Genomic DNA, 13,073 nt, shown 5'->3' with positions numbered 1-13,073 from the left:
TAATCAACTATTCCCCTCCCCCAAAATTTCAGGCCTTGTGCTTGTAGTAGAAAGGATGATACTCTATCAGCAAGGACTATTAAGTATGGAGATGACTGGAATTTTTACAAACTCCATTGTATAGGAACAGCATAAACTTGATGTTGGTGAAACTGTATAAAGGAAAGTTAACAGCAGGATTGTTTGAACTTGTTTCCTCAACATTCAATCTAGAAATAAATTTACTCGTTATTATTAATAAAGGAAATACTCTAGTGTGTAAGTAAATTTAAAAACCTAATAAACTGCAATACATAATAGCTACTGAAAGTACTCCTTGAGTATTGACTCATATGGAGTATCTTCATCAGCGTGTGTGTGTGTAAGGCAGTGTTTGGGCATAGATCTGCTTTTATGTATAACGATCTGGATGGTTTGATATAATCCAATGAGCTGGAGAGGATTGTGTTGAAGTTCAATGTTTTTGTTTGGTTTCTACAACTGAGTGCATTTTCTGATGTCACCCCTATTACAGTGTGTACAAGGTGCATTTTTTTTTATGCACCAGCACCAGTGAGGTCACCAGATAAAGACCCTTGAGACTGAGTGGGGTTGTAGTAGAGAGGGAGGTGGTTTTATTGCCAGTTGTTTAGGGGCAAAAGTTTTGATAGATGGCTGGGTACAAATGTCTTACTACAGAGGAGAAACCTGGCTGCTTTGTATTATATAAGGGTAGGTGGGAGTAGCTATATTTGTAGCATGGGAGTAAGGAGCAGAGTAAATAGTAAAATACATTGAGGAGAAGAGGTAAATGAGTGGAAATGGTTTGAGAACCATGATGCAGTGTGTTCTTCATGAAGTGGAGAGATATGTCATGTCGGTGTTGACTGAACGAACCTTTGCTTTCTGGTTGTGACCATCCATCTGTTTATCAAGAACTATAGTCTCTTATCACATCTTTTATATAAAGGCAACAGTGTATCTAGGATGATATTGTACAATGTGTCCCCTTATTTGATATGGTTAAGGTGTGATCTGATTCCTATTTCTAGCAGATTATTGGGCTACCATCTGGAGGTTTGTTTGTTGGTTGATATGCATAGATGTACTCTGTTGGACCAATTTTATTTATAAAGCATTGGTCAGATGAAGGCCATAGTAGTAGACACCTACCCATGGTACCTTCAGATTTCACCTCAAATAGAGACAATATAAAATGAAAAGAAAAATGTCAATTTCTGAAGAATTCCTTTCAAGCTCGTTTGTTTTGACCATATTCGGTCTTTTCAGGTGATGTTATCTAAATACCTGGTAGTTTTCTATTAGTGGCAGAGCCATCTTAACAGCAATACAGGTCACTGAGTAAAGGGTTACAACATTTTCTTATGACTGTTGGGCCCTTAGATCTGTGAGGCCCTCAAGCAACTACCCGAGGTGACCATACCTTAACCCTTTGGCATTCACATTATTCTCTCCACAGTAATGCTTATTTTGAATTAATCCTGCGTTATTTTTTAGCTATGAGATTTTGGTGAGGTAACTTAATTTTTAGAATGATTTTATAGGGCTGGTGTGAGAGGCCGGATCTGGTTAGTTTGATCACAAAACAGAATATTTTGGCCAGTTGTGGCTGGTTTAAATGCTAAAGGATTAAAATGACCCTTGTTAGTGGTTTGGTTGTGTGGTATTTCCAGAACCCATTACGTGCAAGGGAGGCAGATGTTAAATGATAATACATTTCATCACAAATTAAATTTAAGTTTTGATTTGTCTCTAGTTGTGTTGAAATTTGAACACACAGAAAGAAGAGAGAGTCATGGTTGGAATGCTTTTGAAAATTTTAAAAACACTTTCCAATTCTAGAAAAACAGCAGAATGGATTTTTGCCAAAAATATAAAAAGCCTAGAAATTTTTTAAGTTTGTAAAAAGTTTGTTTGTCCTTAATTACATCCATCATCCATAACGTGAACGGCATCACTGAAGAGTGTGGGATATTTTTAAGGAGCAGAATCATTAGATGTGGTTGTTTAGCCCTGGGTCAATCTCGATCAGAGCTTTTTCAGCTGTGACCATCCAACATTTTTTTCTTTCAGTCAATTATGACTACATAGTACATTGTCCTTCTTTTGAAGTCGGTTGTGGGATAGATGGGCTGTTTCTAGCAATCACTTAGATGTCTTAATGTAATAACAGCTCAACGTTGGCCGTTGTATAAATCTTTTGATACCATCATACCCAAGACTGCCCCCTGGTTCTCTGATGTAAATTTCTAGTTTTAAACTGCCCTGCATCAAAGCATTCCATTAAATTTCAATGTTCTCTTACAAACACCAGATGAATAACTGGGGTTGTTTTTTCTTCTTCTAGAAATTAATTGAAACAAAGGCAGTGTCGTATTTCAGCTGAAATTAATGCAAAAAGTGAATCTCAGGGCAGCCATGATGCACCAGGGCCCATCCTCTTTATTTTCCACAACCGTTTTGAACTGGCAGAATAGACTATGAAGGAGATTTGGCTGCTATTTCTAGTTGGTTGAGCAATCACATAAAGGTTCACTGTTTGCCAGTTTAGATTTAGTAATACTTAGTGTGTGTGAGTGTGTGTGACTTGCCAGTGTAATAAGTTGTCTGAGACTGATATAATGACATGGTATGTAGTTAAGTGAGCCCTTCACTTAGGTTACCAGCATGACTGCCATCTCCGCCGCCACCCACCCCTCATCACAACCCCCACCACTTTACTGTTGTGACTTGTGTGCTATTTCATATTTCTCCTGCTGCTGCTGCTGCACACTGAGTATATAACAACCAGTGTTTTTTCCTGTCAAACTAGGTGACTGACAGGAAATTCCATTAACTTCTGCCTCCGCCTCCTCCTCCTCCGTTAGTGGGGGCCAGGCCATGTGTTGCTGCCTTTCATAACTACTGGTTTTTTTAAAGGCAGATCAGCAAATCTAAGTTAGAAACATTTGTTTTTGCTAATACTGTTTAGATAAATTAATATCTTGTTTGCCTTCTTGTCTCACTACAACTACTATACTTTGGTCATTTACCATATATTGGCAATTATTTTTAAAGAAACATGATAATGAAATAGTTCTGGGTTTATCTTGGCTTATCTTCACAAGCAGGAAAATAATCCTAATTACTTTTGCATTTTTAAATTCTATTAAAAAATCCTATTAAACCAGACCTTGTTTTTTTTTTGTGCATGTTTGATTAAAATCCTTAGTTTATCCCTGTTGAGGTCAACTAGATGAATGGACATCTTGTTGTACCATCGTTTCGTGAGTGAAGTTAATCAATTCATAAGGATTATGTTCTGTTTTAAACTTTTCCCTGTATCACTCCAGTATCTGTTGATAGTGTGGCTAATTTTGGGTTCTACTCTCTTGTAAAACAGGAATCCTTCACATTCTAGAAATGTTGCTGCTGTATCCTGCCTGTAAACAGCTGATTATATGCCAGACCCTAAACCCTTAACATATCTGCTTCCTAATCAACCTCCTGATTTCTTAAGGTTATATTTTCAAACACATTGCAATGACAGATTACTCAACAGAAATACTCTTTTTATTTTTAAATACTTTTATTTTTTTTTAAAATTTCTCCTCACTTGTGCTGACCGTTCCAATATTCACCCACCCACCAGTAATGATAATAATGAAGTCGATAATTTTAATTATTTCCTAAATTCAAGCACACATAATTTTCTGTTTTGGCCTTAGTAATCTTGAACAGATGGTGGTGGTGGTGCACAGATCTTTAAAAAATTGTACTCCAAGAACTTATTTTTAGCCTGTTCTGGTTTATGGCTTTTTTCCATGCTAGTTTATTTATGTTTGGTCTGTTGATAGGAATCTCTACGACTCAAATATCTTGCAACATGGAACATTTCTTCTGCAAACTGACTACTGGAAGCCTATTTGTAATCATTAACTTAGTTTTTTTTTTTTTCTTTAATTTCTAAATATTGGTCAATTAAAATAAACAGGCCTGTATCTTGTTATCAGTGTATAGTTATTTGATATGGAATTAAAAATAAGGAACTATTAAGGAAGCTGATAGTTTTTGTTTTAGATATTTTCTTGAAATGTATCCTGATTTTGTAGATTTTTTTTCCTTAAAAAACATCTGCAGCCCTGAAGTAGGCCTATAACTGTGTCAGTTGTTGTTATGTGTAAGATAAGGTGATGGCAGTAAACTTGATATTTCATTATGTTGGGGGAGGTCAACCAGGGCCCACCATTCACTGAATAAATATTTTCATCCCCAATGTTGGTTTTATATTGAAAATGGTTTTGGTGTGTCTTGGAATTAGCCATGTTTTAAATCCCATTGGATTAGTTGTTGGTATTGTATAACCATGGGTCAACTTTGACCGTGAAAGCCTTTAAGTTCAGATGCATTCCAGCCATGTCTGTCCCTCTCTTTCCTGAAGCATATAGGACCATATCAGTCAATGTGGCCTTTTTGTTTTCATTAGAAGGTAAAATGTGACTTGAGGGTGAGTTGGCTGTTATTTCAAGCAGGTTGAATGACTATACAGTGGCTCCATTGTTAATTTGATAACATTAGTTGTATGCAATAGATTGTATTTGGTATGTTTACTTAAAAGTTGAGGCAAGTCTTCATTATGGACTAATTCAATAAATTTGGTTACGATGAGGGATGAAAATTTTAAATTTCGGGCTCTGGAACTCTAATTGGTAGTATTTTATAAATTAGTGACGCAGGCCATTATTACTTATCTTGTATTTTGGAGTTTACTCAGAGTATAAAAGAAGTTTCGTTAATGTTTACCAAGGATAATTCTCATCAGTCAGTACTTAATGTTTTGTAATAGGGCTGTGATAAAAGATTGATCAAACTGTTGTCCTTTCAATAATAATGATTGATTGAGCTTAGTAGTTTGATCAATAAATCAGTCATCTCTGATTGAACTAAATAATTTAGTTTGATGCAGTGATCAAACCTCATATATAATAAAATAGGTTTTGTGTCACTGTGACCATTGTTAGAAACCTTTCATTCACTGTTTCAGTTTCTGATATTTATCGGAATCGGTAAAGTGGCTGTCAATAATATTTTGTAGTCTTTAGCTGTGTCCCTTTTGTTTTCAGAGTCCAAATATTGTAGAGGTTAACATTTCCATTTAATCTTCCACAGTTGTAAAATAAGTACCTGTCGCATAAAATTTAACAAATATTTACACTGTACATAAAACATGTTTCTACATATAGAGAGCTCTCACATACTTTTTATTATACTTGGCAACACATAAGGCATATTTATATAGACAGAGGTCTCACTTATATATTCTGTATACCTTGAACACTTGAGCCAGCCCCCCTCCCACCAGGAGTAAAGGAAAGTAAAATAATTGCACCTTGAGAACATGGGAATAAAGATTTGTTGAAGGCAAAGATTATTTATTTTTTTTTCCTCTTGAGCTTGTTTAGATGGCCAACTAGCCTTAATGATGTTACCTAAATATGGTGTTGGTTTGGAGTGAGGTATTGGATTCTCCTATAAAAAGAATTGCTGTTATGGATAAATATTTTTCTGATTGGCAGGTTTACTTTATAAAGATAAGTAGGAAACAGTTTATACAGTCGGAGTTGAGTCTATTTAGATTTGGAGATGTTTATTTATTGCCTCCGCCTTAACGAAGGTGGAGGGATTGTTTTCAGTCATGTTTATTTGTTTGTCTGTAGACAAGATATCACAAAAACCGCTGGATGGATTTGGATGAAACTTTCAAGGATGTTTGGCCTTGTGACTGGCATGAACTGAGTAGATTTGAGGATTGATCTGGTTCCAGACAAGGATTCTGGATTATTTTTCTGTTTTTTGTTTTATTTAATTTTTGAGAGCGGTCCAATTCAATTTTAGTATTCCCGTTTGTGAGAGTAGTCGAGTTTATTTTAGATATTCTCATTTTAAAAATCATCTCTGGCTAATTGTTGAGAGGACATTGGTGTTGTCCTGGCAGAGGTTTGCGCTCTTGTTATATTTGATATAAACAAATTGATGGATTTTCTGTGTGGCAAACTCTGTCTGTCTGTCTGTCTGTCGCTTTCTCCCTCCCACCTTAACTTTGTTTTGTTTAGGTTTCATTATGGCTGACCTTTCTTGTGGATCCATTTCTTAACTGGATGCACTGTTTATATGAATAGTCTGCTATAATTTCAAATTTGATGTTTTTTTTTTACTTTGTGTCTCTCTCTGCCAATTTGGAATGGTTGTGTCAGCATTATCATTTTTGCATGCTTAGAACTTTGTTTCTATAACAACAAGAATGGCTTTTAAGAAGTTGTATTATTGTTGAGGGTAATTCACTTAGCATTCTCACTGGGACCATTCTGTCTATATTAGTTTTTCTTCAAGGATATATTACAACTTGCTGGTCTAACAAGCACATGCATGCAGAGAGAGAGAGAGAGAGAGAGTGAGATTTGTGGGGTGGTCAGTAGCTTGTTAGTTTTCTTTAGGATTGTTGCATTAGTCAAAGAAATTAGATGTTCTGAGACAACCTTCATCTTGAGGAGATCCAGCACCATGCTGTGTCTTTACTCTTCTCTGTGGCTGCTCACTCTACCTTTTGTTTTCTATTAAATAGTATACTGGGTCTTTGTTACTCCTGTTATAAATGTATATATTTTTTATCTTGGACTGTGGCCATGCTGGGGCATCACCTCAGTTCTTATTTTCTTAAAGCTTGCTACTTATTCAAATCCTTATTAATTCCAAATCATTATTTTATTGGTTTAGCATTTTAAATCTAGCTTCACTCCTGTTCTGTAGACAACTATAAAATAGTCTGTACAGCAGAGAGTGGGTAGAAATAATATCAGAGCTGTTGATGAAATGCTTTGTGGTTATTTAGTTGTGTCCATTTACGAAGCTCTCTCCCTCCAGCATCCACTTTACCTTTCACTCTTCTGAGGCCGGTAGGGGACTACTCTCCCCTTATCCTCCTCTTTGAATCTTGTGATCTTGTGTCAATGTTAGAAATTCAGTTCTTTTGGTTTGATCCTGTTATATTTTGCTCTTTCACTGCACTCAATGCTAATGCCTTTGAGTAAAGCATAAAACAACTTAACATCCTGTGTCTCCTCGCCCCCCCCCCCAAACAATACAAGGTATTTTTACATGTATATTAGAAAATTATTTAAATTTTGAGCTAGTCTTCTGTACAAGACAATGCCAAAATCATATGGAAATTAATAATGTTAAATCTTTAATTTGTCCTATGGAATAATTTACTGAAGTTAGCCACAGATCTTGAAATACTGAAAATCTCTTAATTATTCATTGTTAGTTTTATTCCATATGATTGATAATCCTCAACATTATCTTAACATGGACCAGATGGAATTTGTTGAGACATAAGGTTGGATGCCCTTCCTGTCACCAACCTTTACCTGTTTCCAAGCAAGGTAATGTCCCCCCCCCCGTCCCAGATTTTCATAGGACATTGGCTATAAATGACAGTGACACTCACTTACAACTATGACATGTGATGTCTTGTATTCACCGGCAGCAAGTAGTTGTATTGAAATTGAAAAAATTGTTATTTCTGAGATTTGTTGCCTGTGAGTTTTTGATTTGATGGAATGTCTAAAGTTTGAGTTTGCTGGATCACGGAATTGGAACATGATAAAAAATAAAGCTGAATAACATTTCATTGCGGCAATGGCTCCACTGTTGATTTTCTTATCTTCTTTCAATGGTCTATTCAGTTTCCCAGCCTAATGATGAGACCAACTAAAAAGTGGTTTGGAATTCTTGAGATAACTATCAATTAAACAAATACAAATAAGCATTTAGTTTTTGAAGTTACTAGTAGAAGCTGAAGATAAAAACGAACAGTGTTTACCCTGTGTGTGCTTGTGAAATGGTTCTTTTAGAAACTGAATTAGAATTCCAGTAATTTGTGACTTACCAGCCAGAAGGGCTTATTGTAAATAGTAAATATTTCTTGAAAAACAAGAGCCATTTGATAAGTTTGGTGCACACTTATTGAGATGGATAACATGTCATAGAAGTAGGAGTTTCATTCTCATTAAAGTCTGATTGAAAAGAAAAAAAAAAGTAAATTTCAAGTGAGTCTATGCCTACTCAGTATCTGTCCTCCCTCAACTTGGTTGGACGAGGCCCAAATAGATAAGTCCTTGTCTGTCTCTTGTAATGTCCAATGGCAAGTGATATTTATGATGATTGTAATGAGGAATGTTAGTGTTCATTCAGTAATATTTTTACTTAACAGTAATAATAATAATAATAATAATAGTGCATTCTTGAAATGATTAAGCCATTGTTTTGAAAGTATGCCATGAATGCTTTCCTGTTCAGTTTTTCACTAGGACAGTGGAACAAACAACGCTTTCTTCATCGTGTTTTGTCAAAGTTTTAACATAGACTGTTCAACTGAAATTCTTCCTAAACTCGTGTGCAATTATTTTTACTGTTAATCGGCTTTTGTGTAGAGTTTGTAGCCATGTAATAAAGATTTATGAAAGTTAGAATAAAATATGATAAACATCACAAACAAAAACAGCAACCTATTAAAGAACATTGCATTATAAATATTGTTAATTGGTTCTTGGCTGTTGGTAATTCATTTAAAACAAATTCCTCTCTATTTGTTACTTCATGTAAGTGGGTGTCAGAAGGTTTTCATACATGGAGTATTATTATTATCATCATTAAACATGGCTGAAGTAGAATACAGGGTGATGGGGTGGCAGTGACTAGAAGTGGGTGACTAATAATGCTTTTCTTTCATTTTCCTAGCAAGACACTTAGCTTTTGTAAATAGGTAGCATAAAGTTTTAGTATTAGTTCTTTGCTCTAATCTGTAGGGATGTTGTATAATTGGTCAGTGCTGAGCTGAAATCCAACCATGGGCCACTTGAAAATGAGATGGAAACTGCAGATAAGACTATCATCATCTCAGATGTGACTAAAGTATTGGGTTGTTCGCTTTTAGTTTGAAAGTTCAGATCCACTGAAGATGTTGTTTTCTGCTGAGGACAGTTCTGCGTTTAGTGGTTCGCCCAGATCTTGGGAAATAGGGACCAAAGCATCTGTGAGCAGGCACACTTGATAAATTGATGTCATACCCGTGGTATTGTGTATCTCATTCTACCATGGGCCATGTGGGACTTTATAATACACTTAGATTATTGTCCACTGTTACTACTGGGCCTCTGGAAGTGATGGGGGGAGGAGAGGAAAGTATCCTTAAATCAGGGAGCTGGCTTGGATACTGCTTGGCCTCTGCTAACAGCTATCCAAAAGACCAGGTGGTTCTGTTAAACTGGGGGTGGATTAAGTCTATCACCCATACAGGCTGTGTCTGCATTTGAAGGCAAGAGTTGCAAGACATTCTGCTTGGCATTTCATCTGATGCTCTAACAAACTCCTCTAACTCTCTCTTTCTCTCTCAAATACTCAGCCATTAATTCATTAATGTAATAACGATTTCTAAGTTGGCAGAAAGCCACACATTTGTGGAAGAGGAGGAGGAAGATAATCAATTAGAACCAACTGAAATAAGTAATCAGTTGACTCAACCCCTTTAAATTATTTATTGGCAGAAGAGAAACTGGAATTTACTGGAACATCCACTGAGCCAGTGGTTGTAGTCTGATCACACAAAGATTTGTCTTTCAAATGGACAACGTTTTGAAATTCATTTTGTTGTTGTTGCTGCTGCTGCTATTGAAAGTGATGGGCAGTTTGTGGGAGCAAGCTGTGCATATCTATAGTTTGTGGTTGAGGCATTTTCAGGTCTGGTGTATTTTCTTTCAGAGAGTCCTCACCGTTATCAATAATAAACGGTCTCTAAGAAAGGTAAACTGGATATTGTAAAGTGTAGCATTTGTGTAAGTGAAGATTTCAGCTGGGTGATACTTCTAAGCAGCTGCGGGCTCTGTTTTCTTGATATGTTTTTAGATGCTGGTTACGTGTTAGTCTTCTGCATAGGAATGTTTGGTTAGTTACAACAGTGACTGGATTGTTAAGCCAGAAAAAGGAGCAATGTGCATGTGTGTGTGTGTGTGTGTGTGAGAAAGAGAGAGAGAGATCTATGAAATACACCGAAGTTGGTAGAAGAATGAGGGTCAGAGAAACCTTTCATTGATGCACGTTATTGAAATATGTAGTGTAGGAGATTAGGGGGTGGGGAAAAGGTGAAGTTGATAAGCAGGAAGCTTTCTGTTGAAACTTTCTTCTTCCTTTAGATCAGTCATCTCACATAAAGACTCTTGTCTTGTAAACCAGTGGTTGTTGGGTTTTTACTGAAATATATCAACTACATTAGCATCAATATTTATCAGCTTCCAAAAATGGCCATCGCAAGTGTAGGAGCCAATAAAACTCTGGTATTGTACACTAGTTTTTCTTTATAAATTTTTATTTTCTCTACTCACCATATTTCAGGTGATATAAAAAAAAAAAAATTGAAAAAATTTGTTTTGGTTCATAATTTAAAAACTCAGAAAAATTATTTTTGTTGCAAGTTAGTTTACTTTACAGTTCTATATTTAAGAGATTAGGAATTATGTACATTATTTACATTCGATGGATATCTGTCCTCATCTTGTTTGTTGTTAACACAAAATTCAGCTGATATACCCTCCAGTCTTCATCTGGTGTCTTGGGGAAATTTCGAATCTGGGTTCTCATTCCTAAGGTATTTTTCAATGTTATTATTATAATTATTCAGGTCACTGCTTGGAATTGAACTCGGAATCTTGGAATTAGTAGTTCGCGCTCTTAACCCCAAGATTCCGAGTTTGATTCCAAGCAGTGACCTGAACAGTAATAGTAATAATAATAATAACAACATTAAAAAATACCTTAGGAATGAGTACCCAGGTTCGAAATTTCCCCAAGACACCTGATGAAAGCTGGAGGGTAAATCAGCCGAAACGTGTTAACAACAAAGAAGATGAGGACAAATATCCGTCGAATGTAAATAATGTTAGTTTACTTTATGTTGTGAACATTTTTTTGTTGACATTTCTGTATTTAGTGATTGTAAACTATTTGAGGAAAACCAAAACAAGTTATCACTGTAGCATTACATCAACCAGAAATACAACTGTTTAACTTGAGAGCCGGTATTGATAAGTTAGCCTCTGAATTGAAAGCACCAGCTATAAATGATAACTTGTTATGATGTATTTTGAATTTTGTTTTACATGGCAAACAGTGAGAAAATATAATAATAAGGACATATTTTGTATAGGAATAACTTGGAACAAATTTGGTAAATATTTTGAAGGCCTGAAAGCAACGTTATCATTTGTAGAACTGCCATGAACCAAATTCGGATGTTACCAGGATTGTCCTCCTGCTTCAGGAAAGCATCTTCATTGGTCCATTGCTAATGAGATTGGACTTGAAATCTATTCAAGGCATTGCTCTGTAATTCCAGCAATCAAAATATTCATCCTTTTATTGATCTTAGAATAAGAAAATAAGATCAAACTTTTGTACAAATACATGACATCAATATTCTAATGATAGAATATCAAATTTGGTTCTTTTTAAATTATTGTAATTATTATGGTAATCAGTATGTGTGGCGCTAGTGTTGTCAGACATTACTATTGAAATGACCGAGTTGTTTGAAGAATTCCTGTGTCTGTGGTTTATTAATAATTGATTAAAGTTGGAATTTATTATTTACATTTCCATATGAAACAAATGAGTACGTCTATTTTTTTATTTTTTTTACATCTCATTAAAGAAATTGTTACTTGGTTATCACCAAAATCTTTAGTTTGGTCATACTGGAGCAGTGGTGTCTATTTTAAGCTTTCATGCTATTTTTTGTTAAGAGATTTTATATTTTATGTAATTCTTGAAATGGATTAGCAAATATTGATCCATCATAGTTGGATAACTGAGTAACTTCTGAATGATTATGTATTGATTGGGTTGGGCTTTCAATGGCAAACTTGCTTCTTGTTTCTCTATTTGAATATTAACCATAACAAATATATGCTTGCGTGTGTGTGTGTGTGTGTGAGGGAGAGAGAGGAATTTGAAAAAATAACACCTGAAGATGGTAGGATACTACACTGATTCAGACTTTCTGAAGATAAAAACAAGATTGAATCTAAGCAATGCTATCTATGCTTTTGTTTCTCATTCTTGTTACATCCTGTACACAATTCCTTTGGCATGTTCTGTTAAACGAAGGCCAAGTTTAACACACACACACATCTGGTAATCACATTACTAGTTTCTTCCTCTTTTCTCCACTTCTGTTTTGTCATTATTATCAGATTGAAGTCTTGTAAGAAACTTGAAACTTGTTCTCATTTTAGTGAGAACAATGTTTTATTCACCTCTGACTGTAAACAACTACACAAACGGAGAACACCGACTCTGTATGTTCCCCGCCCTCCTGCACCCAAGAAGGCTCGCTTGCAAAGTGTTCTGTTACAGATGTTCTGCGAGTGCTATTAGACCTTGACTAATATTAATGCCTCTTGAAGTTACAATTCCCTACTTCTGTTGTCTCTTGGGAATTACTTTTGTTGCATGCCTTCTTATTCTTGAGCCACACATGCATTTAGACAACTGCCGGCAACACTTTTGTCTAAACACCTGAAGTTTGTTAATTTCTATTGTCAACCTCAGGTTCCATAGTTCTTCCTTTTCTTTTATAATTTTGTTGTCTGTATTTCGGTATTTTGGAGCTGAAGATGAATTTAGTGTTTTACTTTACAAGAACAAAAACAATGAGTGTAGAATGAAAAGCTTCAACTGAGACAGTTTAGGACATATGAACTGAGACAATTATCCTAATTAATCTTTTTTTCTATTAATGGGCTTTTTCTGTGATGTCCACTTATCTTAGCTGACTCTTCCTGATCATTACTTATCTGGGAAATTTGTCATATAGTAATGTGTTTTAGGATTAAACATAATCTGTTTGGTTTAGAATCACAATCCGATCCTTGGGTGCCTTTAATTGACCCTTTAGCATACAAATTACTCTCTCAGATGTAATGTTTATTGATTCACATTGTTTTGAGTTAATCCTGCATTATCTTTTAGCTTTGAGATTT

The 13,073-nt window shown here is 35.4% G+C and overlaps 1 protein-coding gene across 13 annotated transcripts in view; it reads left to right on the top strand.

The window, feature by feature from the left end:
- The window catches only part of LOC115217963 (activated Cdc42 kinase-like), a 334,743-nt gene that overhangs the window by 238,242 nt on the left and 83,428 nt on the right, over positions 1-13,073 (top strand). Inside the window, exon 1 of one of the 13 annotated variants that reach the window (XM_036507904.1) lies at positions 10,320-10,370. The exons of the other annotated variants lie outside the window; for them this stretch is intronic. Within the exon in view, the coding sequence (XP_036363797.1) occupies positions 10,335-10,370 (36 nt within the window). The 5' untranslated portion in view covers positions 10,320-10,334. Of the gene's footprint in view, positions 1-10,319; positions 10,371-13,073 lie in introns of those variants that run through there. 13 annotated transcript variants of the gene reach the window in all.

The sequence above is a fragment of the Octopus sinensis genome, linkage group LG12, assembly GCF_006345805.1.
Source record: "Octopus sinensis linkage group LG12, ASM634580v1, whole genome shotgun sequence".
In the NCBI taxonomy this organism is placed as follows: domain Eukaryota; kingdom Metazoa; phylum Mollusca; class Cephalopoda; order Octopoda; family Octopodidae; genus Octopus; species Octopus sinensis.
Note: the sequence above shows the minus strand (reverse complement) of the source record. Positions and strands in the feature narration are given on the sequence as shown.